Source organism: Haemaphysalis longicornis, unplaced genomic scaffold (genome assembly GCF_048455015.1).
Source record: "Haemaphysalis longicornis isolate Haplotype H1 unplaced genomic scaffold, Haemaphysalis longicornis Haplotype H1 scaffold_7, whole genome shotgun sequence".
Taxonomy (NCBI): domain Eukaryota; kingdom Metazoa; phylum Arthropoda; class Arachnida; order Ixodida; family Ixodidae; genus Haemaphysalis; species Haemaphysalis longicornis.
Window position 1 is genome coordinate 68,211,188 of NW_027526422.1, and position 27,462 is coordinate 68,238,649.

Here is a 27,462-nt window from a genome sequence, read left to right on the forward strand (position 1 = left end):
ATCTTGTTTTTCAAGCATATTGTGAATGCAGTTCGAAGTCGCATAAACGTTTCCAGAGATTAAGGTGATTTTCCTCCGTCATTTCCTCATTTCACTTTCCAGAGTTTTTTTTTTTATTATTTTGCTGGATTTTATACCCACTTCTCTAAATTGTAACCACTTTAGCCTGTCATCGTATTTGAGTGCTCTGTTTTGCCTGTTTTAATCATGTCAACTGCCTCTCTGTCGTCCAACCCCTTTTCATCTAAAACCGCCCGCTATAGCTTCTCTTTCGCAGTCAGCTGTTAAATGCTGCAGAGAAGCTCGGCATTATTGCGGCATTTAGTGTGGACTTCTGGGCAGCTACTGCGGGTCTAGACCAACGGTAACGTGCTTATCCACTGAAGTTCCACATACCATATTCATATTTTGTAAGGACCATCGCAAATACGAAGCGCCAAGGAAGAAAAATGCTTTTGCGCAAAACAATGCGACTTATTTTCTCTAAAAAATTCAAAAACCATGAAGTGGCATGAAAAAGAAACGACCGAAGGAGTCAGGCAAGATGAAGAAAGAATTATATTAATCAGACAGGCTGTTTTTTTTTTTTTCATTTCGCAACTACACCGTGGTAGTACAAATATAACGCCATTTGCCGCTGCCAGTTTCCAAGTCAGCCGAGCACATATTGGCAACGGGTAAACTACGGGCACAGTGGGGACGCTGTCAAACATTTTCTTCCGTACCACGTTGTACTAAAAAGAGGCAATTAATAACGTTCCGTCGGCTTATCAGTCCTGTTGACTACGGCAGCAAGTCTTACGCTTCCTGTAACAAGCAACGTCACCTGATGGAATGACAGTGCAAGTATTCATGTGTGCAGCCCTCCGATGGCCATCCTCTGCCCAATATGCCGAACGCTGAGTGAAGGAATGGCAGTCTTCCTTGACATCGCCAGCTACCGTCCGCCTCACTATTCGCAGCCGTCATCATTTTTTTTTCTCCCCGAAGAACAAAGACACATAATGTCGTATCACTCGCGTGAAGATAACGCAACGTGTTTTTTCATCCCCTCACGGTACTCAAGTAAGGTGGGGTGCGGCTCTTGCTATCGCGTGCAACAATGCTGCGCTTCCCAGCTCAAAGGCATCGACGCAACAGCGGACGTGGTCGAGACAAGGCGGTATGCAGCCATAACCGAGTCGCCCGCCTATCTAACCGCGAGGAGGTCGTATCTAACGACATCATAGCCTCCCTCTTAATAGTACCGTGTTCGCACCTTCCAGTACCGCGATAAGGAACGGCGATGCATAGCTGAGCAGGACGGAGGCGAGACGGTGATGTTGTTTTTTACAGCCCCTCCTGTACGTCCAGCTTACGACGGCGCTGTGGGACAGAACAGTGGATGGTTGGCTGGGGACAAAGGGGGAGGAGAGGCCGCCCTGCGAGGACACTGGTTGAGAGAGCAATGAGGTAAAGGGCGTCCGGGAGAGGACACGGCGGAAAAACAAAAACGACATCGCATCATTCGCACCGTCGTCGTCGTCGTCACCGCATTTGTTTTGTGTCGTCGCGGGTCCGAAGTGCACCGGCTGATGCGCCGTGATTGGCACGCACGACGCAAGCGGACGTGCACTGCGATCACGTGGTCTCTTTGTCTGGACCAATGGCGATGCAGCCAGTGACTTACGAGTGCGGCTACTTAAGCGCGCGCAGGTTCCGCACACCTAGCACAGGTTCGCACCTTCAGCCGATGCATCCGAGCGGACGACTTTGGAGCCACTTTTACATTGTGCCTTTTCGCCCAGATCAGTTCTCAGAAGCTACCTCGTGCTTGAGGCCTCGCGTTAGTGTCTACCATACTCCGGAATGGTGTCCACAGCTGCGGTCGAGTTTATGGCGGTTTCGGTGAGTTTAGGATTAAAATGTATTTTATTTCTAATTTTTTTCTCTGAAATATAAATGCCAAGAAAAATTGTCATTCCTGGGCATTGCGTACAGATGTAACGTTGTCTGTATTTCTTTTATTTTTCTTATAATTAATATCCGGTTTAGCCACTCGCTCAAAAGTATTATATTTGCCCTAGTTTTGGTGGTTCATTCACCAGCTTTCTAGTTAAAAATATTAAAAACTCACTTCTTTCGGGTGTTTAGTGTTCACAGGCCTTTCCATTTGAACACTACGGTGAGGCGTTTCCTTTTCTCACATCACACGTCTCTTTAGTGTTTTGAAATATCGTGATGAAGACATACAAAAATAACACCACTACTGGCAACGATACCATACAATAAGAAATATGTAGACGTCACCATATATTGTTGCGAAAATGTGTGCTTGCATCTTCACGTAACTGGATGGCTACGTATCTCAGTGTACGTTTTGCTGAATCAAAAACTGTTTTGATGGAATACGTGGACATATGGCACAATATTTCTCTCGTCAATATTTTTTGCTGTGGTAACACCGCACATTTTATTTGGGTTCGCATATTTAGTTAATTAACATATATTTATTCTGTTATGCATGAATTTGATTAACCCTTTTATATTACGTAACAGTCGCCCTGTTTGCCAACTGTAATTTTTGCCAGAAATTGCGAAAATTTGGGTACGACAGTAGAGCTTGCGATTCTTTACTTTAAATCGTTTCAAATTTTTTTGGTTTGACCAAAATGTCTTTATATGGGCATAGAAGTCACACTGAAAGAACTTTTTTTATTACCTGTTGAAAATGTGATAACAAGATTTACTCTCGGAATTCCTCGGCGCTTATTGTGAGGATTTTGCCTTGGTGGTAAATTTTTTTCGTATAGTCTCCACAAAATTTCAGAAATGTATGTTCACCAAAAATACTTTGAAACAATTTTTTGCGTCAAACGTGCCCAAGGCTTACCCCTGCTAAGTTACTGACGACGCTTTTTAGGTTTGTCATGAAACAAATACCGAAATTTGTGAGGCTTATACTATGTAAGCACCAATGCATATTTGTGAACCTAGTCATTGACATGTGATATTCAGAGACGCGGTTGTAATAAACTATGGAACAAATATGTAGCAGTAGTCATCAAATATGACTCACATGTGAAAGACCACATGAAAACCTTTAAAGAGAATAACAGACTTTCGAAGGTGCATGAATTTTGGCATTCATTAGATATTGCGTTGCACCAGATATTTCAGAGAACTGCTTCAACGCTTTTTTAGAATTCTTGTCATGTCTTTAACGCCCAACGGACGAATTTTAAATTACGTTGAAAAGTGTCACTGCCCATATTGCAACAAGCTGTACAGCCATGCGGAATGTCTGATGGCCCCGTATAACCAAAGCAACACTTTTCTTGCAGTGTCGGGACGTGACGAGCTGGAACCTGACTGACAGGTGCAGCTTCGTACGTACTGAACCATCATGCGTGCCCAACATGGGCTTCGTCAACTACCTGGAGGTGATATATTGCCTCCTCGGCCCAGAACACTACGCGGGCTCCCTCGTACTCACGGTGAGTTCACCAGCCTTCACAGTCCAACAAAGCTCATAGCGGCCCTTCTCCCTCATCAAGATACGAACTCACCACGTCTGCCTCGCAAATCGTTAAGCTGGTCGCTGTTGCTAAAAAGCTCGTAAGAAAAAAAGATACTTGCCTAAGTCCACACGAAGCATAAATAAAAGCTGCAACGATATGTTCGAGATTGTTTCAAGCAAATAAGGAAAATAATGAAAAATTTCTCCCTTTTTTTCTTTTCTCATGCGCTGCAGTTTTTCTGCAAAATAGCCAAGCTAACAAAACATGATATTCAGCTCAATCTATGCAGTGACATGTGATATACCGACGCTTGACTTACTTTTATACGTGGAGGTATGTTTCTCTATGACCTAAGCAAACTGACCAAAAAGAAAAGCCCGCCGTCGCAGAAGATAAAAAAATCTCAATCATGTCTGTAGAGAAGATTTACACATCCTTGCACAATGCACTTCTTTGCTACCATGCGTCATAACGCAGGTTATAGAGGCTAGCTAACTTTATAGACATATCTTGCGTAATAAGAAGGACGTCACAGTAGCTGGTCGCAAACAACATTCCGTGATGACTAAGCTCAGATAAGAGCAATAGTTTGCGCGTGCTACGGCACACTAGGCATTGCGCTTCAGACGGGACACAAGTACATCGTGCAATAACTCCATCTCATATCTTACTAGCAGAAGCAAACGGAAGTATACATTTTCTATGGGCGATTCTTCGTAGAATTAAAGGGCCGTGAATGTATTCTAGAATCTTTCGGAAGCTACTTCAAACTAACAAGAAATTTTCATCTACTATATTAGCCAGGGCGCATCGTGGTTGAAGACAGCAGAATATCCCCGATGTTTTCACCGAGAGCAAAACATTTTTAAGCTGAGATATGAGATTTCTTACAACTGAAGCGGCCAGATGTATACGCCCTATATCCCCTCCCGGATTTTCTACACAGCAACGGTCTAGCTTCTAGGGTTAACGGATTCCGCGTTACCGCTAGCTCTACGCCTCCTTTTCCTCCACCAGTGTCCCTTTTCATCCTTGCCTCTCCCTGGAATCCTGATACAATTTTACCAACGTATGGTGCTGAAGGTATCTGCGCATTCGTTCGGATAGCACAGCAAGCTGCATCGTTTACTCTTGAGAGTAAAAATTTAGCATATGGGAAATCAAACTTAGAGACCCTAAAAGTCGTTCCGCGAAAAATCTTTACCTCACACAAAAAATAGTTTACAGGACTAGCGAAATAAGCATGCGCCCTTGGCACCTGAGAACAACTGTCCTTCTGTACTGCCTTCTTCAGGTGCAATGAGAACACTGCTAATGCAGGACAACTAAAAACGCTGTGTACTAGTCTATACCTCTGGGCTAATGAAATATATAATGCGCAACTTTCTCCAAGGAACAAAATGTAACATTAAGGTCGGAGCGCAGTCGTTAGTATTAGTATTATTTTATAGCCGTTGTTGCAAATCATGCTCCTGATGTAATCCTGAGGTGCTGTTTTTTTTTCTCTCTTCCTCTTTCTTGGATAGCTGGGCTGGCTGCTAGTACTCTTTGTGGCCCTTGGAGTTACATCCGGTGACTTGTAAGTTACTTCTTCTATTCAAAAGTGTCAGGAAACCAGTTTTCTGCTTGTGCATAACAGACTTCAGATGGGTTTGCACCAGCCTTCAGCTGGTGCGGGTAGCATTACCAGCTGCAAGTAAGACCACACAGAAAACAAACGCAATAATAAACAACAAACGAGACGACGACAGTACAAGCGCTCCTCTCTTTGCTTCGTCTTTTGTTTATTAGTGCGCTTGTTTTCAGTGTGGCCATCAACCAACACGCCCAAACGTTTTTCCTTCTGCAAGAACCGGCTTCATAAATTCACCAATTTATTCGGGAAACAGTGCAGTACTTAAAGAATCGGTCATTTGTAACCATAGCGCTTTGCGAACTGAGTCTTCTATCAAAAGAGTCAGAGCTAGCTGCAAAAGCAGCAGGACCATTGTTATATTTATCGTTATAACATAATCGTGATGCTGGACAACTATATGAATATCATTATGATTTAGAACGGCAGTCTACTACATTGTATACAGCGAGATACAATTGCAGGATACAGTCATCTCCTGACCAGGTCATGCACGCTTCAAATGGTCCTATTCTGCAAGTGCTCAGACGTTTCTTTTCTTTTTTAGATTTCGGTAATATTTTGATTGGCACACCCGGTGGCAAAATAGGCCGGGGCACGCGAGTGCGTGGCAAAGTGCATCGCCGCGCCACCTGCCGATGCACTTCTGGTGTCAGAACATCGATGTGCGCGTGCGCGTTCACCCACGATCGATACCTTGTTTTTTTTTTCGCTTCAAGTGGCAAAGCTGATCACATTCAGCGTTTGGCGATAGGGGGTCACTTTTTTAACACTTTACACTTGCACACGCTCCAGCGATGGACGCCGAGGGCGTGCATATTCTTAGTTAACAACCAACGGCATGTTTTAGGCAAGAAATACAAACACGCGATTCAAGATACGAGGCACAAATTCGTCACCCAGAAAAGCAAGTTATGTTATCGATCGGATCAGGGCAGAGCGAGCCACGCATTAACCCTCGCCATTCACTACCGAAGAGCGTTCGAGTGAGAAGTGTTGAGCAAAAAAACTGTACCCTAGCGCCAAACGCTGAGTGTGATCAGCTGTGCTTCTTGAGTGGAAGGAAGACAGGGTAGTGGTTGTGGGTGGACGCGCACGCGCGCATCGATGTCTCGACAGCAGAAGCGCATCGTCAGATGGCGGGGCAATGCATTTTGCCACGCGATCGCGTGCCCCGGCTTATTTTGCCGCAAAGTGCACATTATTTAGTGCATCAAGGCATTGGAAAGAACTAGTTACAAGCCCGCATATTCACAAAGCACTTGATTAACATTATGAACAAGTGTGTCGAGCTATAGTGGCTTCTTTCTTCGGACTAGTTATGCAGGTTCCAGCCGCTTCTGTTGAAGAGAATTAAATGTCATTGTTTCCTCAGCATACTTGTATACGCGTACGTCCACTGTGATTTTATACAAATGAGTATTTTACGTCGATGCTTTCTTCCTACGAGAATTCTCGTAAGTAATACCCTTTGCCACAATGCGTTCTTTTTGTTTTCAGCCTAACGCCATCGTTGTTCGTGATCTCAAAGACTCTTCACATGTCCCAAAACATGGCAGTATCCTTTGTGTGTAAATTTACGCTACATATGTGTATCTCAGATCTTTACGAGGTCAATTTTGGCCTCCAAAACGATACATTTTACTACTTCACTCGTTTTGGCTTCCCTTAAAACTAATTTCCGATTTCAATAAAGCACAATATTCATCATGGGAATTACAGTTTTTTAATCGTGTTCCTTCAAGTTAACAACTCGTAATAACAACATTGCATTTTATTCACGCCAACTGATTTTATCCAGGAAAACTGTTGCTATGCCTTGCCATGTTCAGTGGGTTTCTTTGACATCCGATATTTCTATCAAAGCTGCCTAAAAATGAAAACGTTTGTTGTTGCTTTGTGCTACGTTGTCCCTTGACTGAAACACATGGGGTCACACTTCTGGCTTTCGGGAATGGTGCCCCGGACATCTTCTCTTCAATTGCTGGAATAAGACAGGGCTCATACGAACTTGTCATCGGAGGTCTTATTGGTACGTAGTTTGCACTTCTTACTGTTTGATTAGACTTAATCGGTTCACTGACGATCCCTTTTCGTTTAAAATACTCATCCCAGTGGTACTAATGATGAATACCACTGCTACGTAATTTTATTCTCCTCTTTTGTTCTGTTAAGTAACTTTTCATGCCAATAGTTTTGCACTTCCCACATCAGTAAATGAACGAGGGACTAGTTTTCTTTCCAACGTTGTGTTCGCCGAATCATATCAGGCTTAATATACTTCCATCTTATTGTGTAATTCGTCAATTTAGAGATATAAGGTTAGTCAAAACAGTTCTGATTGCTGATCGAAAAAACACCCAAACAAACATCAATTCTGAGCAATATACACCTCGTCTAATTTTACTTTAGAGTGAGGTGACAGAAATGTCTCGGGATAATAAAATTATAGCACATACTACTCGAAGAGAAAGGAAACATATGTGAAGTTTGCGTCACGTAATGTCAATCCAATCTACGCTGTTAGAACGCATTGATATGGCTAGACCTTCCTTGGATTTTATTATGCCTCATAACGCTCAGTTTGTTGTCAAAACATTTCAAATCAACAAAAAATGGTTATTCTGGGAAATTTGGCGTGATTGAATTTCATTGCTTTTAACAGGCGGAGGAATATTCGTCACAACAGTCGTGGCTGGTTCGGTGTTTCTCACGAGACCATTCAAGATGGCGGCGCGACCATTCTTCAGAGACTGCGTTTTCTACTTTTCCGCCGCGTCCTGGGCTTTCTACCTGTTCTACGCCGGCCAGATCAACATAATGCATGCTATAGGTAAGACATGCAAGTAACAGGTAATTATAATGCTGACAACATGAAACAAACCGCTTTCTAGATTCCAGGAATTTAAAGTCCCTTACCTCGAAATAAAGCGTTGAACTGGTTTCAGTTATGCTTTAAGGGGCGTAAGAACTTTCAACAAGTCCTCCTAGCATTTTTCCTCTAATGGGAGATCCACTCTGAGGCCAAAAAAATGTGGTGAAGTTGTATCTTAAAGCTCCTGGAAAAGCATCGGGGCTAAAATTGCTAATGAGTAGTGTATTTTTAAATCTGTGCAAACATGCGTAAGCAGGGTGCGTACTAGATGTGTATATACCGACAGATGCTTTGGCGCTGGAGCTGTGTAAATGCCAGTCGATACTTTGGCAACGGTAGTTACAAAACATCATCCGTTTTTTTCCTCCTCCTTGCCTCCTTCCTGCTCGCAGGTTTCATTTGCCTGTACTGCGCGTACATTACTGTGGTCATCGTGAGCGGTATAGTTTACCAGAGGTACCTGGCCAAAGACCAGGATCGCAAACAGCGCGACCAGGAAAAAGCGTGCGAGGACGAAAAGCCTGCCAAGAACGGTAGGTGCTTCGCCACAAGACCAACGGTTCTGGCGCCCGTGGTTTGCAGTGCAACCTGCCAAACCAGGGCGCCATGCGGCGCTACGACACCACCACACCCGTCCACCAGTTGCCGTGCGTGCACTGCTGAGGGCAGCCGGCTCGTGCGTGCGGAGGCAGTGGCTCGTCTCTCGAACTTCTAGCAGACCGCTTGCGACAAACGGTTGCTTCTCTCTTCTCTGGCCTATGGAGGAGAAAGGTGCGCCGCTGTGTGCTGCCGGAAAGAGCGCACCCTGTTTCTCTAGGGGCGTGGCTGCTAAAAGTCGGAGTTGGTGTTTCTGTTTTCTCACGCACGTCGGCAACCGTAAGGCGCTACTGTTATCCCCTTCCCTCTTTCTTTTACTCACCGCACGCAACAGCGTGACGTATACTGTTCCTTCCCTTCTTCCAGAGACACCTCGAGAGTTGTAAGCTCTCTGAGTTTTGTTTTGCTTGCTATCGCGCACTGTTTCTGCTACAACTAGGGATTGGTGAGCATGATAAATACAAACCAGGAAAATGTTACTTTTTTGCAAACTAGTTTCTCTGGGCTAAGTGAAGGTTTTGCACGGGGAACATTCTTTGTTAGCTCGGTAATGTCTTGCTTGTGGACGTGTGTCTATGCTGTTGTTCTGTTCGTTTGTGTTCTCTTGTCTTCGTCCACTTTGTGTATTATCAATTGGGTTGTGATGTGCGTATATATGCGCACAAAAGACCTGCTGAATTTTTGAAGTTGCCATCCCGTTTTGCTTTCTCCGCTGTCATCGTTATTTTCTTGGTGTCGGGAACTTGCATGCTATGGCTTCTTGCTTGCATATCCTGCGTTCGAGTACTGAGTTCAGGTGACCCGCGTTTAGTAATCTTCAAGTTTAAGGGTAGAAATCATTTGGTTGTGGCACTTATATGAATACTTTACTGCTCTTCTTATTTTCGTGCAATTATTAAGGCCCTAATATTCATTGCGAAAAAAAGAAAATATTGTTTGAAGGCATGCAGTAGTTTTTACGGTACTTTGAGCATTTGAAAAAGTTACATGCAGCCCTAAGACATCATTCGATATCAAATGAAAGGTTTAATCTTCTTCTTCAAGAAACGACAAATGTCACGGATAAAAAAAAAGTCCGCACAAAATTTCTGCTGTTGAAGGTAAATCCACTGAAGGGCAAGTGGCAGTGTAATGTGGCTGTCAATATCGATGCTCTTTTTGCAGACGGAAAAACCCCGAGTGCTCGAGCGCAGGACAGATGCCTTAACTTTTGGGTCTTTGTCTTCCAGGCACCAGCGCTAAGATGGCGCCTCACCGCCCACTGAGTGGTGTCCCGCCCAAGAACGCTAAAACGCCAAAAACACACGCTGGCAATTGCCAACCTTACGCTTAAGACACGAATGAGTACGTACCACACGGCCAAGTCCGAACAAAAAAGAACAAACCATCAGGTACCGGTACCGCAATTCTTGGTCCAAAGAACAGGTACATCGCAACAAATGGGAATGAACCGGTAACGCGAGCAGGTATTTTGCGTTCAGCATAAAGGGACGCCGAGAAGACCGGCGCAAGGACACGCCGAACGCACGAGCTGCTGCTTCCCCGGGTCGCCTGTAGGGAGTACGCGAACGCGAACGTAGATTGCGAGTGCGTTGGGTGTGTTCTTGTGGCGGTCTTCTCAAGTCCTTTTATGGTGGATCATCTGGTATGCGTCGAGGGTACCTGTTCTCTTCACTTGTGTCGTTTTTATGTGGCTGCCGCCAATTCCTGAGCCGCATATCTTACCGGCACGTCTCTGCCCTCCTCCCCCGTTCGATTACAGAAACAGATGTTGTTGCGACGGAATTTACGTTCAAAGGAAGGCGTGCAAACTTTGATGATCCGGAGCGCAGCTACGTCGTTCCCATCGGTAAGTTTGCACAATCGCTGTGCTATTATTGAGGTCGCTAAAGATTTACTTGGCACTTTTCCGACTCGTTTATCCTCAACCAAGTTTTGTGCTTGAAAAATTCGTAGTTTTATCTGCCTCTCATGAAAAAGAGAGAATAGAATCTTTCGCAGATCCCACTGAAAAATAAATTGTACTAGTTTCAATAATGTAACCCAACACGACTCAAAATTATGAGTTCAAGCTAAGCTAATGGTCCCTACAAATGCAATAGAAACGCTTGACTGGAAAGTATCTACCAGACTCTATGGCCGAAGCAAATAGATGTCAAAATTCCTAAACAGGCCCATAAACAGCAGTTGGAAATTGGGCATGCTATTTGTACACCTCAGAGTTTTGGTTGATGAAATATTTTGTGTCCCCACAGCCTTTAGGTATTTGAACACCGAGCCGCCAAGCGATGTGGAGGCACCTGTGAAGAACAACACACAACCAGATCCCGATGAGGGCGTCTACTACATTAATCTCGGTGCAGACTGTCTTGAGGAGGAAGTCGACGGTGAGCCAATTTGGACGAGTTCCGTTTCGTTGTTACGGTTGCCCTATTTGTCAAATATTCAGGGAAAAAGCACGGGATTCTTCCTTAAGCCAGTGATATTAACCATAGAATTATACTTAGGGCAACGAGAACACTGTAGGTGTACTACAAATTTCCGCAGGGTTTTTATATAGGAGCCCAACTTTGGCTTCCACAAGCTCAAAGCCCTTCTTTTTTGCAGTTGATACCCTCGAAATAACGATCGAGAAACCAAGACGAACGTCGAACCCAGAGAAGGCTCCTTCCCCACCAGAAGCCAAAGAAGAGAACGGAACGCATCTTGTTCTTGACGTGATCAACAAACTGCTGTCCGTAAACCTCGACGAGAAAGACAAGGAACCATTTATGATGTACCTCGTCAGCATTTTTAAGGTACGTACTTATCAATACCTCAGTGAAAAAATCTTGTTCGATAAGTGCGCGTTAAAAACGACAAATAACCAAACAGCGTGGCTTTCGCAGCCCCATGAAAAAGAAAACGCTCTTGTGCACGGGCAAATATTTTATAACGGATCATGTTCGTGTTGTTACCGCTCAATATGACTCTTCTACTGGTGTAAACAGCGTTATATTCAGGCAAACATACTTCTGAAAATTGATTTCTTTTTTCTGGGGTGAACAACAACTTCACCATACATGAGCATGAGAAAGAAAATGCGAGGTTATAGTTTAGTCTCGTAATGGCTGCGACCTAATATTATCGGCTTTAGAAACGTACAAAAGTTTTTCGTCTTCAGAAAATGGTGATACGCTGCGAAATTATGGTTGTATGGGCCATATCATGGTATAGTGATGATTTTTCTTGCAGAATAAAATGCGTTAAACAAGTGCGGTGAGCTCAATATAGGTTATAATGGAGCAAGCCAAACAAAAAACCTGCTCCAGCCTATTGTTGGCACGATAAAAAAAGCTAACGACATTATGATTCAAGCGCTCAAAATTCTGTAATCTTGTAGGGAAGTCATTGATCTGTATATTTATGCAGAACAGGGTCAAGGATTATCACAAAAGCATTACCAAGAGTTTAAGCGTCTAGGGTCGTCATTTCGCGAGTGTTTCTCACACCCAGCAGGCGAAATTCTGCTATTTAGCGTTGCTCAGGATTGTTTCGTGATGATTGCCAAAGCGGTATAAGGTCCAACATTGACGCCGCTTAAGGTACGATAATAACTCGTAATTTGGCAAGCCACACATGCCAAAATTGCGATTGAATATTAATTGTTGACTAAGCAATTCTTACATTTTAACGTCATGGACACGATTAAATTGGTTTAGCTACGGTTGTGTTATTCTATTCCCGTGAAAAACAACTAAAATCTAATCAAATGTGAATAAAATCGGTGTTTCAGCGTGTGCTTCTGCATGTTTTATAGCTGAAGGCAGTTATTTTTTCTGCCTCTGTTGTTACCACGGAGTTTACTTTCACAGGCGATTTTATTTGATATTTAAACTACTTTGCATGTGTTGAGTGTACTCGATCCCGGTTTTTGCAGATACCGGTTTTCTTCACTCTCGCGATCACCACGCCCGTCGTAGATCTGACAAAGAGGAACAACAACTGGTGCCGCCCTCTCAATGTGATTCACTGCATCACCGCACCAGTGTTCCTTGTCTTCGTTTTTGGACGTAAGCGGAATATTATTGGTAGTACATACCTTTTTTGCGAAATAAGCCTTAACGCTAGAATCTACAATTTATATCGGAAACATATTTCCATCACTGCGTAGGAAAAATTCATCTATGTGCACAAACGCTCGGGCAACGCTTCACCGCCTTACAACAGCACTATTCAGGCCGAATTTGATGTGTACCAACACTCCATTGAAACGGCTTGTTCCTAAGTGCGAGAAAGTTTAAATACTAACAATTCAGTGCATGTCTCTCACAAACTCACACCACAAACGCTTGTCTTTAAAATAAACCTTTGACATGAGAACATTTCTTAACTAAAGCTACAGAAATTGCCCGGCAGTGTGTCTCTGCAGAACTATCTTGAAAGAGCTCACAGTACATCTTCAGGTTTGAAGTTTATTTGAGAGTTTTCGAATACTATAGTACATAAATTGGTAAGGAATTCAGAAAGAGGTCCCATAGTTTATCACTGTGGGGTGTCTTGTTAAAAAGTACATAAAAACCGTTAAAACCGGAGTATAAATATGCAGAAATACAATGGAGATGTTAGTGAGATGTTACCTCCACTAAATCATCCATTACATCCATCAGGTGTAGATGTTAGCCACATTACATCCTCGCCCTCACAACTTCAACGCCGCCGGGTAACACAAGGTAATACTCGGTAATCATGATTCAGTAAAAATGAACACCACAAAAGAAATATGCGATAAAACACCCTCCAACGTCCCATGGTTATGAGCTCTCCTTTGTAGGTGTTCCCATTCCTCGGTTGCCTTAATTTATGCAAGTCATGAGCCCATTGGTGGGGCCCTCAATTGAGTAGGCTGTGGGTTGAGGCTCGTTTGTATTCCTCAGCAGTATGTTAAGCTCGACCAAAGAAACGGGATCACAGCAAATCAGTCGTTCTTGCCTCTTACAGTATCTTACTTTCCTACGTCGCGCTAAAACTACAAGGAGAGTCTCGAGCAACTTTTAGCAAAGTTCTCGTCACTTCATTGTCGCTCACAGCCTTTGCTTGTCTTATTCGCTCCCAGTGGGCACTGTGCAGATAAGTGGCGTGCTTCCTCTGTGGGCGATTGTCGCCGCAGCGGGAGCTCTGGTCGGCAAGGTGGTGCTACTCACGTCTACCAACGACAAAGCGCCCAAGTACCACTTCGCATTCGGCTACGTCGGTTTCTTTGTCGGTGTCGCCTGGATCTACGTGATCTCCATGGAGATTGTCGTCTTGCTCCAGGTGAACAAAAGGGCAAATGAAAGCAGTGTAGTTGCTATCATTTAGCCTAGCAATGGCATTGTTGGTTACAAAGCCACTTCACCAAGGCACGAAATTATTTAAGGATTTGATTGGTATCTATAATGAATTTGTATAGCTATATTGCAATAGCTGGTAAGGTAATACGTTACTTTTCATCTGCTTAAGGGCACAAAATTGTAGTTTTCCAAGTGCGTAAAACTGGCGAACATTCGCCAGCGGTTAGTTTAGATAGAGAACGCACGTGAGCTCGCTTAATTCAAATGCTTGAAAATTTGTGTGGACGTATACTATCTTACTTTTCCTTCTACCCCAGTTTATGGAGAAATGCGCTAACGAAAATATCTCAAACTCACCAATTCGTTATGCTAGGTGGACACGTAATCCACCACTTTGTTTCTTTACCTAACGCTTTTGCATTCACTGTCTCATAAGAACTTCGTACGTGTAGTCTTAATTTTTACGCTTATTCTTGGCATAGGATTTTACTTAAAACAACGGGTTCTGTGCATCACATTACACAATGCAACTTACATGATAATTTTGGTTATGCTGTGTCACAGCGCACACCGAATTTTCTATCCAAATCGTGTGTTTACCCTTGTTATTCCCCATATTTTCACCACGCAAACAGATGCTGGATGTTCAGGTGCATTGGGACGAAGCGTGCGTGCACGTTCAATTAGGCTGTAGGCACGTAATGTAGTTGATTTACTGAAAAGCACCAAACTGAAATTATGCTTCTTTTTAACATCACAGGCCGTCGGAATCGTGTTCCGCATCAGTGACGCCATACTCGGACTCACCATACTGGCATGGGGTAACGGCCTTCTTGGTGCGTATTTTCTTCAGAAAACTGTACATTGATTGCATAGTAAAGCCACTGCCTCTTTTTGTGCACATGCCTATTGCTTATGAGTCCCGCTCACGGCGGCTGTCTTCTTTCCAAGCTGGACATTTCTTATAAGTGGCCTGAAATTGTACAATACCAAAAGCCCTTCAAAATACCATAAAAAGTCTACCTTTTAATAATATTGCATTGATAAGATTTATTAAAGGGTATGGTGTTATTTAAACATGTTATCAGGATGAATATCGACGAATGCGTCATCCTCATTAGAAACAAGAGAAGACGACTGCGTTGATTTGTGGGAACAATACATTTCTATTGTGGGGACTTGTGTGTAGATACTCTGTAAAAGCGTCCGGGGAACATTACCCTAACCTACTCTTCCCACCATCTTCCAGATTTCCTGGCCAATGTAAACATTGCGAGAAAGGGCTACCCGAAGATGGCCATTTCAGCGTGTTTTGGAACACCCTGTCTGAGTATCCTTTTGTGCACAAGGTGTTGTAAGCAGCTTTTACATCACATTTGTCGTCGGGTAAGATCGTTACTGTTGTTCAACGGCCACATTAAGAATAAGGGAGCACCCTATCAACGATACTTTCACCCTTAATGCCGGCAATGTAATCACGGGCACCCATCGACGCAAAATGTACACTTTTATTTATCCTCCCACCCTCAATGGCATTAAAGAGGAGTCATTTACCTTTGCTTTAGTCAAAAGACAACTTTGGCAAGATAAAAAATTTTAGATTTTTGAGATTAACTGCGTTTGCGGTGCAAAAAGAAGAAAAATTGTGTCACCTGCCATGTCACCGTGAAGGTTTAAAGATAGGCTGACGCCATCCATAACCGAATCAAAAGTTTTCGTGGATGGCGTGCTTCGAATTCGCAATGCCCATGCTTGAAGTTTAAAATAGCTCTATATAACAAGGAAACCAAATAGAGATTGGTGCACAAAGCGAACATTTGCGGGTACCCTCCACGATGGCGCAGTGGCTAAAGAGGTGTGCTGCTGAGCCCGACGACGCGGGTTCGGGTGCGGTCGCGGTGGCCGCAAAACACCCGTGTGTGGACATTATGTCGCATGTTTGAGATTCCCGGGTTGTCCAAATCAATCAGAAGCAATCCAATACGGCGCCCCCACCCCCAATCCCAGGTACATGTAGTCCACAACATTTGAAAAAAAAATAAAGACTGGCGTGTGCGATGACTCCATGGGATAAGATCGTGGCACCATTTGTGTGCGACTCTTGCAACAACGAGACAGTGTCCGTATATAGTGACATTTTAGAGAACACAAGTCACTCGTTTTTTTTAAATCGATAACATTAAAACTTAAGTAGTTTAGCTATTTTATCTACAACATAAAAGTTAGGTTAGCGAATTGTTCTGAAATGTAAGCCTGAGTTTCATGTTTACTGTCTGAAGTAGTCACAGAGCGCAAGGACACGCCACAGCATAGATGAAATGCTCTACCAGGCTATACTAGCTTGAGCGAAAATAGACCGATTTTAGTTTTCTTCTTGACCTCGTACATAGACATGTAAGCCAGCACAAAAAATTGTTGTGGAGTTAACGAAGGAAAGTTGCGTCTTATTTTCATATTACCTTTGCTTCGTTAGGAAATCGTCCATCACAAATTTTCTAATCACGCGATTTTTTCTGTACTGTTCGCGTTAGCGTGGAAATGTTTCATCAGATAGTAAGAAACCTTGACAGTCAACTCAGCCCTTCTGCTCGGCGTTGGAATCCCGACCATCATTCAGCTGGCGGGAACAAACGGTGTCCTTGTGGTAAGTGCACTAACTATTAGCAAATAAGAGAACTTCTCTATGGGAAGGGCTCTTTATAAATCCACCTTCAGGGTGCCTTGTTTAAATGCCTAAATTACCTGAAGCTTCATTTTTAAATTCAATCATGAATCATCAAGTATAAATTGAATAAGGGACTGCTCTTCTGTCCTGTTGTTTTACCGTGTTTGTTGCAAAGAAACGTCCTATTTAATCAAGCAGAGTTTTATTTTACAAGATCAAGGAAGCTTCATAATTCTTTAACAGTGTACAAAAAAATATTTGCTTTATATAAAACTGAATATCGTACTGTCAAGCAATATATTTAGAGACAAAATAACAAAATAACTAGGAAAATTAGTTCACGCCATGGTGCCTTGCCGGTAAAGACGTTATGTTACCAAGTATGAATTCACAAGTGTGATATTTGTGCCACCGTTGTCTTATTTCCGAAGAAGAAAAATGTTAAATATCAGTCTACGGGATGTTTCTTAGAACTTGAAGAACTCCGTGTAGCCTGAACTATTGGCTGCTTCACCTACGCAAAATACCGAAGGCCCAATGTTACTTCGAAAAACTTTAAAACTGAAAATTCATGAATGGAAATCCCAAGAGGAAGCGTAAGCACGATTATTACTATTAAAAGCAAATGATGTTCTCATGTTTTTGAAGATTTATAAAAATAGCGTAGTCCACATTTTTATTTCGAAACTGAAACTTACATAAAGCCCCATTTCTTTATTGCCACGTGTAATGAGTTTTCCAGCGTATGATGACAGGTCGCTTCAGTGCAGCTTTTTTTAATAAACAACCGCAAACCGTAGCCCTTTGCGTTACTACAGCCCGTCCCCTGTATTTCTTTTCTCCAGCTCCAGTACACCAAGCTTATCACAGTTCTGTTCTCGGCCCTGGCCACCAGCCTCTTGTCTTCACTGGGCACCATGACAGTTTTGCGATTCAACAGCAAGCGCGTCTACGGCGGTGTTCTTCTGGCCCTATACTTCACCTTCCTCTTGTTCGCCGTGCTTGTGGAATCAGGATTTGTGTGAACGCTTCATCACGAAGAAAACATATTTCCTCGCCTAAACCCTGTTGGCATGTTTAGTTGAAAACGTGCTGTTTCGCTAAAAGCGAGTTCGCAAGAAGGAGTCGTGTTCCGTTTTTTGCTGCTGTCCTTAACAATCCATCCAACTGTTGAAAGCAGCTGTAGCTGGAAGGAACAGCGCTACATGACCTCCATCTCGCAAGGGCATGTTCAACTAACCAATACGAAACCATTAAACTAGCGGTTACGTGAAGCAAGACACTATTAACACATTGCGACAAGATGAAATCGTCGCCAACGTTGCTAGCATCTTATCCTTGCTTTTGTAAGCTGCAAGAAGACATGACGTACTTGCTTGACTCAGGCAGCTCTCTTTGTCTTTAAACGGTGTGGTCACTGGGGATCGAGAGCACCAACCCACATCTGTTTAAAGCTGTGGCACCTAAGCTAGCAGCGTCGTAAGGTTGGCAATGAATTGAAGGCCCTGGACGGGGCCTTAGCATTCCAGCTAGCTCTTCTTCACCCGCTATGTAGCCTTCTATATTAGACCGAGCAGATCAAACGACATGACGCGTATCTGCTCATATAGTCGAGTCGCTGAAAACCATGACGTGAAAGGGCGACAGTGTACATAGTTTAAAATGACAGCTCTATCTTTTGATACAGGAGCTGAGAGGGAGCGGCGGCTGTTCAGTGATAACGCAGACCTGGGCTCTTTACACCGGTCTGTGGTGTTACACTGATCTTCCGCTATGAGACAAGCGTACTTAGGTACTTGTTTTGGGTAGTTGGTATTAATATTTATTGTCATTTCGAATATTGGTATATGCGCATGCCCTGGTTTTCTTGTGTGTGCGCGCGTCCGCGCAGTGAGTTGAATGGTGCAGTATAATAAAAAAAGACCGAAGTAGTGTATAATTGTACTAGTTGTTCGAGCGGAGTGCTGCAGGCGTCGTGGCCACACTAAAAACAAGTGCGACAGCTCCGTTCACATACGTACATTTGAATCTCCTACAGATTAGTAACTTATTCTCTTATAGCAACCAAGTCAACGTAGATTCCTTTCCGCGCCTGCGTTCCTCGGAGGTGGGAGAGTACCACACGGTGTCCGATCTTTGGAACACTCAAGGGTTAAATGGCCAAGATGTGAAGTCAACCATCCGTAGCGAAAGCTGTGGTCTCATTGCGAAGCGCAAGATTGTGCTTTGATTTATCGCAAGATTTAGGATTTTCTTCTATCGAATTTGGGGAACCACTCGTCCCTTTTCGGGAACCTTTTGGGTCTAAAATGATGGACCCCAAGAGTGGGCCTTGATGCCGATGTTTTGCATTTGTATTTTTGTCTCATATTGTTTCCTATTTCTTTGGTGGTATCATTTTCCCGGTTTTTCCTCCCCGGTTATTTTCATTTAAGAAATAAATATGCTGTATAGCAAACGTGAACCTGTACATTTTTGTCTGTACTTTGAAGGCTTTGTTTTAGTAGTAAGTTTGTTTTAGTAGTAATTCTGACACATTTCAGCCAACAAGATCGCCACGGAAGAGTTCAACTCAATACCCAATCATTGCTGCAAAAACCGAACACATATCTTTGTATAAGCATGAAGTACTGCCACGATGCATTCCCACTTCATTTCGTTACAAAAGAGGTGATGTCCACAAGGAACGAACACATATGTTTGCATAATATGTCGTCAGAGATCAAATTGCTGCCATCAATTCCTACGCACCAAATCATATAACACCTTGATTGTATCTTTATGATGCTTCATTCTGGTTGCGCATGCGTATTTGTTACGAATATGCTGTTGGAAAATTTGTCTGCCTAAAACACTCACCCGTTTGAAACGAGCCCTTGCAATTGAAAGCGTTTATACACTAAACGAATACGTTGCGTTTTCCGCTTCCATCTCACCACTCAGAGTTTTTAGCCAGTCGCACTGGCTGTTACCGTACCTTATAGGTGAATAATGAATATAACTAAAGACGTTTCATGCCTAATTATCGGCATTTAGGATATAATAAAACATAAGCTGTTGGACCCAATACAATTTATATTTTATTCTGCCTTAGGTAAAAATACACTCCGGAACGCCACCACACAACTTGGCGTTGACCAAAGTGCTCTGTCCAATTGATCAGCGAATGCAATCACATTGAATGTATTAGTGAAGCAATAATAAAATCTGTTCAATATGCAAATTACCCGTGGAGTTTCACTGGACAAACTGTTGCCTAGTGCCCGCAAGGCATTTATGAGCGTCAAAGGTTGCTGACTTAGGCCCTGAGTGCCCTGTCCAATATGGGGCCACCGCTGTACAAAGCTCTTCGTGGTAATTCTCAGCCCAATATTTTCTTTGCCATAACAGGGACAAAGCTCACACAAGTGGGGAGGGCGCTAAACTGGGGTGGGGAGCTTCGTTGACTTCGAAAGATGTGCAGATACTTTGTGTTTATAGGCGTATGCCAAAGACGCATATATTTAAATATTAATGCGTCTGGGTGAATCAGCACGACTGCACATTGCATTTTTGCTGCAGTAAAGCGTTGCGCTGATATCCCATGCGTGTTGTTAGACCTTTTAATGCAAGGCCGAAGAGTAAAATAAGCTCTGCCTTACCTAAACTTAAATTTCAAAATTTAAAGGGCTGGACTGAAAGGGTTGAAAGGGTACTGAAAGGGTTGAAAGGGTACTAGGTGGCAAAAGTTTTGTAGCCAAAATTTTAACATTTGTTATGAGCCTGCGCTATGCTATCAAAACATGTACGCTATATAGAGAGGTGGTCAAATGCATTCATTTATGTTTTACATACATTTCTTATGCAAAGTACCTTTTAAAATACAAAACCTTTTGCTGGGGCAAAAGGTTTTGATATAACTATACAAGAAATAAATGCATAACCTAATGCTGTTTCATGAAAGAAATCCGGCGAAAATGAAGGAACTTTTATTTGGTTCCACCAGAAAGCCATACAAATCATATTCAGCTGGTAACAATTACTACACAATGCCAAAAAGTGAACAACCGTTGCCAAATAATTCCATCTTGGTACACAATCCGACGCTCCCAGAAATTACGAAGCCTCGCTCAGCCAACACAATGCATGTTTGAACTTGTAGCATTACAAGTTCAAACATAGTCGGCGAACACTACTAGGTGCCGAAAATGTCCGGTGGGGTTGATTTTTCATGAAGTTTCGCGGGATTGGCTGCCCGGGCCATGTTTAATCATTCATCGCTAGAGACCGGAACTTTAAGCACAAAAAATCAACGTTTTAGGCACCTATATTATGCCCAAAAAAGTGTCATTTAGGCATATACAGGGTGTCCGAGCCATCATGCACAAAGATTAAAAAAAAAGAGTAATGGCGTAACTCAAAGAAAACCTAGTGCATAATGTTTGCAGTACTGTGGAAAAGCGGGCAGCATTTTATTCGTTAATAACACTTGACTAATTAATTGTAATTAATTATATGACTCGAGAATTAGTGTCCTAATCACTGAAGTGTCAATGAGGCACTTGTAGGTACCCACGAGGGGCATCTAACTGCGGTATTTTCAGCGTTGAACTAATTGCACACTCATTTATTCTGACTGATAAAGAAAACCCGCGAAATATGAAAAATACCACGTGACGGCACCTTCGTGCTCATCGTAAAGCAATTCCCTCAAACAGGCTGCCTTTGAGTTAGCCAGAACGAAATAAACGAAAGGAAGAAGGAAGAAATCGCGACCGAGTTTGTGCCTTATCTGCACACGCGCCCCGCGAATCTTGCTGTTGCTGCTCCTTCCATGCATGCCATTATCAAGGTGATGCGCTGTCTCTTCGGGCGGGTGACAGGCGAAGCAGTTGCTTTCAATCAGCTTCTTTGGGGACGCTTCTTTATGAGGCGCTCGGAAGCACCCTCACGTGGTATTTTTCATATTTCGCGGGTTTTCTTAATCAGTCAGAATAAATGAGTACACAATTAGTTCGTCGCTAAAAATACCGCAGTTCGATGCCCCTCGTGGGTGCCTACAAGTGCCTCATCGACACTTCAGTGATTAGGACAGTAATTCTTGAGTTAGATAATAAATTCCAATTAATTAGTGAAGTCCAATTAACGAATAAATTACTGTCCGCTTCTCCACAGTACAGCAAACATTATGCACTAGGTCTTCTTCAAGTAACGCCATTGTTTTTTTTTAATCTTGGTGCATGATAGCTGGGACACACTGTATAGGCGTCAAAAATTCTAGTTTAGGCATGTATGGGCCCAAATTATTTACTTACGCAGCAAATTTTAGGAGAAATTCTTTACTAGCAATGGAAACAGCGGGTAAATATTGGGCTATGGGAAAGTAATTTTATTTTCTTCGTGAAAATGCACCACACAAGAGTCGCCATTTGATCAAATTTACATAAAAATTGTGTGGTGCGGCACTAAAAAAAAAGGCTTAAATCCAGACAAACCAGCCGTGACAATGTTTTATGATAGGAAGTTATACCTCCTTTCAGTCAATATTTGTGTGCAAAAAACAAAACACACTCAACATCCACTGAAATTGGAGTGTGCTTGTACTTTGGAACCCTCCATGGTATAATTCCATCTTAACATTGTTACGTGGTGGCAGAGCAGGCACACGAACCATGTAGCGATGAAGCGATGTACAACTTTCTTCCGCGCACAGTTTCCTCCTCGTCGTCATTGTAGTTGATGGTGGGCCACGGCACCATGGGGATTGTCCGCCATGTACCATGACAACATAAATGTTTGCCGCTTAGAGCTTTTGGAAGTTCTTTCAGTACAGAGTATCTAGGCACTTTACGTGAGATGCCCAAGGCTGATTTAAGATTCGGAACCGGTCTGTCACCAACCGGACTTTCCGGTATGGCGGCGGACCTTTCCCGTACCTTATACATAAGCCCAGCATTCTGATTTAGAATGGTTAGCAAGTTATCCGCTGCTAACTGATTTCTGCTCAGAATGTGAAATACGAACACGAATGCGCCAAGTTACGCGCAAGTGTAGCGTGGCTAGAGTCGCCTGGGCTTCGACGCTCTTGTCTGCTGCAAAGCTGCGAATAACCCATAAGTGATTACGTTAAAAGTTTTGCACCATTAGCCATGTTCCAAGGTGTAACAACAGGCTCTGGTGGAAGAGGCACATTCGGTAATCGAATCTTGAGGATGCAATCCTATAACACCGATGAATCCTATGGATAGCGCAGTAAAGTGCAATGATACCGGATAAACAATTGAGTAATCCTGTCCTGCAGAATACGATGCCCAGCAAAGCTGATGGGAATAACAAAATTTAGAAGCTACGGTCTTTATATCGATTAAAAGCATTTGAGAGCACGCCAGATTATTTTCAACTAACTCTTAGAGCTAGATTGCGAACGACCTTGAAAATTACCCGTCACGGCAGCTTACGGTTATGGCGAGCAGACCGAAGAAGTGATGAGATGCTCGATTTATAACATTTCTCTCCATTCCTCGTTCGTGCTATACCTGCTGCGACTTGACGGCTGGCGATGACCCCGAGATCGGCTGCTGGTCAGGTATGTGTTCGCGGCATCACCTTGAAACTTTCGTGGTCAGATGTTCACGTGGTTTTGTTTTGGTCGGCATCTTAGACCTTGAGCTGCTCATGCACGGTTGTGTCGCGTTCATGACCTTCTTTGTTTGTTTTCGTGGCATTAGAAATAGACAGGGCACATCGGCAAAAGTTTTCGTCATTCACAACCGGACACAGCGCGGCAGAATAACATAGAACAAAAAGCTCATGCTGACACCCGGGGGCGCCGTTGGGTGCGGGTTCGATGTGTTCGGGCCTCTGGAGGCCTAGTTTAGTTGCTCGGAGTTACGTCAGGAGGTGGTGGTGGCGGCTAGAGCACGGGTTGCCGCGTCTCGGCGTGCTTGGCCAGACCACGGCCTCCGCGATCGGCTGCCGGCGGCGCGCCGCAACGGCGCGCCGCCGGCAGCCGATCGCGGAGGCCGTGGCCAGACATGGGGATTTTCCTTGCAAACCGCGTGAGGCAAACGCTGAGTCCCGGGCTTCCGAAGCGGGGAACGTTTTAGCGGAACATGAACGCGAAAGACCCCAAAACGAAATATATAACCAAAAAAAGGCATTTTTAGGCGCTAAAACCCCATATACCCACGAACCTCGAAATATGCACTTAAAGGCACAATAAGGTATTCCTTAAAAGGTTTCATTTCCCTTAGTTCATGCTTATATGTCAAATAAGCTTGATACGGACTTAAGGGGGAAAGAGGCATTTTACTTAAAGTTCCGGTTTCTATTCATGACGTCTTCGCGCGTGGAGCCAATCACGCGAGACCCCATTTGAAATCAACCGCACAAGAAGTTTTCTGGCCTCCAGTAGGATTTGCCCTGACGTTGCAGTCCTCTGTAATGAACTTTTTTGTTTCTACAGAGATTCCAATAAAAACATATATGACGTTGTGGTGTTTTTACTACGACCAGATGCCGGCACGTGCGACAAGAGCACTTGGCTGGTGGGTAAAGGCCTCAAAGCAATCACGAATGACACGCACGTTCCAACCAGAGTTGAGAATAAATTCCAAAAGAAGGGCCTTCATAAACTCTTCTTCCTCAGGCCAATAAATAGCTGGCCCCGACGGCCAAAGCAGGCATCGAGCCACGTTTCACATATTCAGCACTCTGGTTCCTTTTGGACATTGAACTATCCCACCGCCCTAGATACATCAGAAAGACCATCACTCCTTTAAACCTGACTAACATATTGTTCTTGGAGTGCGAGGATAGGGCCTTCATTATTTAAAGCAGATTTGAGCACCGTAAACGATCGAACACCCGTGTAGGGCAACAGTGCCGCCTTTTTCATGCAGTTCCTGCTCAGTGAACCAACTCCTCTTCACTGCATCTCGAAGTTCGCAGAGAGCTTGAAGTTCGCAGAGTGGTTGGTTGCAGAGCGCTTGAGAGTAAGAGTCTCATCTTTCATGCTTTTAATGTCAGCGCTGACAGGATCAGTTTTGCACCCCGTAACAGAAAAGTGTAAAAAGAAACATATCTGAGGGATCTTGCTTGTTCATATTTAGCATTTCAAACGTTCAAATATTGTTATGGTACTATACTAATGCTGTACCGTGATCCCAAGCAAGCGATAAATGTTGGCTGACAATTACGTACTAACGTTCAAATTTTGTTATGTTACTATACTAATGCTTTATCGTGATCCCAAGCAAACGATAAATCTTGGCTCACAATTATGTACTACAGCAGATTGGGGTAAGTTTCGACTCCTTTACAAGTGCAAACAATTATAGCTAACGAGGGCACATAAAGAGTGTAAGGTAGCTGTCAGGTTCATTACTCGTCACAAGCCCAGACCTGTGCTAAAACATGTGATGCTGTTCCACCATTTCAAGGTAAATCCCAAGTCAAGGTAAGTTTCCGCAAAGGAAAATTTGGCATCCACTTCAAATGAAGCCGCACGGCTACAAAGAAAAGTTTCTCAGTTGAAGAAAAACGTCCTGATCCAAGCTTCCATTTGTAGCCGTACGGCTGCATGCAAAATTTTCCCGTTTACTTGGCTGATGATGTTCGACGGCTGCTTCAGCTACTGCAACAAGGTAACAAGGATAGCATTTATGATCATTTAAAAAATGAAGGAAGGTCACACTAACGCGAAAGAATTGAAGTTAACGAAGCCGTACGCAACCTTCACGACCATCCCGACAGGTTAGGTACAGTCAAACCTGGATATAACGAAGTTGACGAAAATTCGCAATTTTTCGTTACATGCAGGTTTTGAGTTGAGGCTCGCGTGAATGAAGCAGAAACAAAACCAAATGGCTAGACATCAGTGCCGGCAAATCCACCCTTCAAGGATTTACTTCACAGTGAAGAACTGCGAGATTTGTGCCTGCTGCTTTCCCACTGGCTTAGTCACTACACGGCACTCCAAAGAGGCAAGTTCATTTACCCCTGTATTCACAAACGTAACTTAGCTATCGCTTTTGCCTTATGAGTTTTTTGGGTGCCTTAACGCGTTTCAAGAACCACGTGTATGCTGAAAGGGAGCATTTTCGCGAACCGGATGCTCTTTTCCGCACTAAAAATTATCGAGCGGGTGCTAGCTGGAACACTGTATTAGGCGGCGACGTTCTGCTTTTTGGGCAGCGAAGACGGCCTCTAAAATTGCGAGCTTGTCTTGAAAAGGCAAACTTCTCATTTTTTGGCAGCAGAACTCATCACCGACGAACCGACACCACAGATAGCAGTGGAGACGCGTGACTACACGAAGGCAGGTGGACCTAGCACCTAAACGACCCCGCACTCACACGTCGAAACGCAGTGTAGTTTGCGGTGTGGGCGAAATTCGCTATATTAGTGCATTTCTCCAGCCGATTTTTCAGAAAAAGTGCGAAGAACAACGACTCATCAGCGTAGCAAATTAGTTACATCAAGGTCAACCGTCGCGATGCCTTCGTTACATACAGGTCACAAACACACGGGCTTCAATGAGGGTGCGAATGGGGAATTGAAAAACTTCGTTAAATGCAGGAATTTGTTACATAGAGGTTTGTTACGTCCAGGTTTAACTGTACACGATTACAGCCGATTTGCTTCTTCTTCGCTGCCGCAACGACCTTTACTCCCTTATTGTTGCTATAAGTGTGAGCCCCCTTCATTTTTTTGAGGTAGTAATCATTGGACATCGCATTGGAGGGGCGCATACTCTATTACGCGTCTTTCTCGTTCCTAGCAGGTGTTGCCGCGATTACGGCGAACGCTAAAGTTTCTTTTTTTGTCCAATCTTAGCCAATCTCCCTAAGTGGGTATGCTTGGCTTGCAAACGTGCGCCGAAGACGCTGGGCAGTCGCCGCAAGGCGCGCACACACAAGCGCTCGGCAATTTCTTGGTATTTCTAACTGCGGACACGAAAAATTACCATTTGCTAACCAGCTTCGCTGTTAAAATACGGTTAGAATTAATGACTTAGAAGAGCGTGTACGTTGATAAATACCTGTGGTCTCGTAAAGACGCAAACGGGTAATGATGCTTGAGAACGTACAAGAATAAGACCTAGTGCTTTTGCTTATCCTATTTTTTTTCTCCTTCTGGGAGCGAGCTTGTTTCGTGAAACCACAGCCTTCTCAAAAGGGTGCAAGTAGAACCGCTGGGCGCGAGCGCCTTTTGGTCGACAAATGTCGTCATGGTCGCGGGAGAGGAATTAACGGGTGACGTCCCCTTGGAAGCACCTCCTTATAGATTATTTGTGCTCCCGTACGACACAGTCGTCTCCCACACAAGAGCCGGCACCCTGGTGGCCTGTATGTGCTGGAAAGTAGCGTTAACATCTTTGTGTAGGTTCTTTAGACTGATTCAGGCAATTGACAGGCAAGCACCTACGCAGCGCGGCGACGTCGAGCATGAGGGGTCCGGGAAAACAATCTGCATTTGGGTCTTCTAGGCACTTGCTATGTTCTCGTCTTATTTTGCTTCTTTTCGTTCTATGTTTATCTGGTGCTTTACAGCTAAGATGCTATGTGCTAACTCCTGCGTTTTCTTTTTCTTTTTTTGTCTGCCTAGATCGCGAAAAGCCGCTTCCGTCTTCTTCACTTCGCCTCACTCTCTCTCTCTCTCTTCAGCCCCCTGTTCGCCTCCGGCGCTACATATCTTGTTGTACGGTGGCACATATTGCCCCATTAAAAAGGTCTACCCAGCAAAGAATCTGCGTTTAAAAGGGAAGTCGACGTTGAGAATATCGGTGTAAGCGTGTTTTTTGTAAGCGGGCTTTTCCACATGGCGCGTCGCTCAGTGAAGCCTACCCATAAGCCTACCCACGAAGACGGGCCAGCTTTTTCTGAATAAATTTCGCTCCC

General features: G+C 43.8%; 1 protein-coding gene across 1 annotated transcript; it reads left to right on the plus strand.

Annotated features, from left to right (window-relative positions):
* Positions 1–1,696: 1,696 nt before the first annotated feature.
* Positions 1,697–19,808, plus strand: LOC144145854 (mitochondrial sodium/calcium exchanger protein-like). Its single transcript, XM_077677653.1, has 16 exons — positions 1,697–1,887; positions 3,324–3,476; positions 5,027–5,079; positions 6,634–6,691; positions 7,063–7,165; positions 7,799–7,966; positions 8,401–8,541; positions 10,368–10,454; positions 10,861–10,992; positions 11,213–11,403; positions 12,525–12,657; positions 13,701–13,900; positions 14,678–14,753; positions 15,167–15,247; positions 16,497–16,561; positions 17,428–19,808. The coding sequence occupies exons 1-16, from the start codon at positions 1,849–1,851 to the stop codon at positions 17,605–17,607; spliced, it is 1,860 nt and encodes a 619-aa protein (XP_077533779.1). The 5' UTR covers positions 1,697–1,848; the 3' UTR covers positions 17,608–19,808.
* Positions 19,809–27,462: the final 7,654 nt, after the last annotated feature.

What these genes read in the sequence shown, in the direction of transcription:
- LOC144145854 (XM_077677653.1), top strand. Translation starts at nt 1,849, where the DNA reads ATGGTGTCCACAGCTGCGGTCGAGTTTATGGCGGTTTCG. An exon ending in CAGCTACGTCGTTCCCATCG is followed by an intron (nt 10,455 to 10,860) that starts GTAAGTTTGCAC and finishes GTGTCCCCACAG; the next exon opens with CCTTTAGGTATTTGAACACC. An exon ending in CCTTGTCTTCGTTTTTGGAC is followed by an intron (nt 12,658 to 13,700) that starts GTAAGCGGAATA and finishes ATTCGCTCCCAG; the next exon opens with TGGGCACTGTGCAGATAAGT.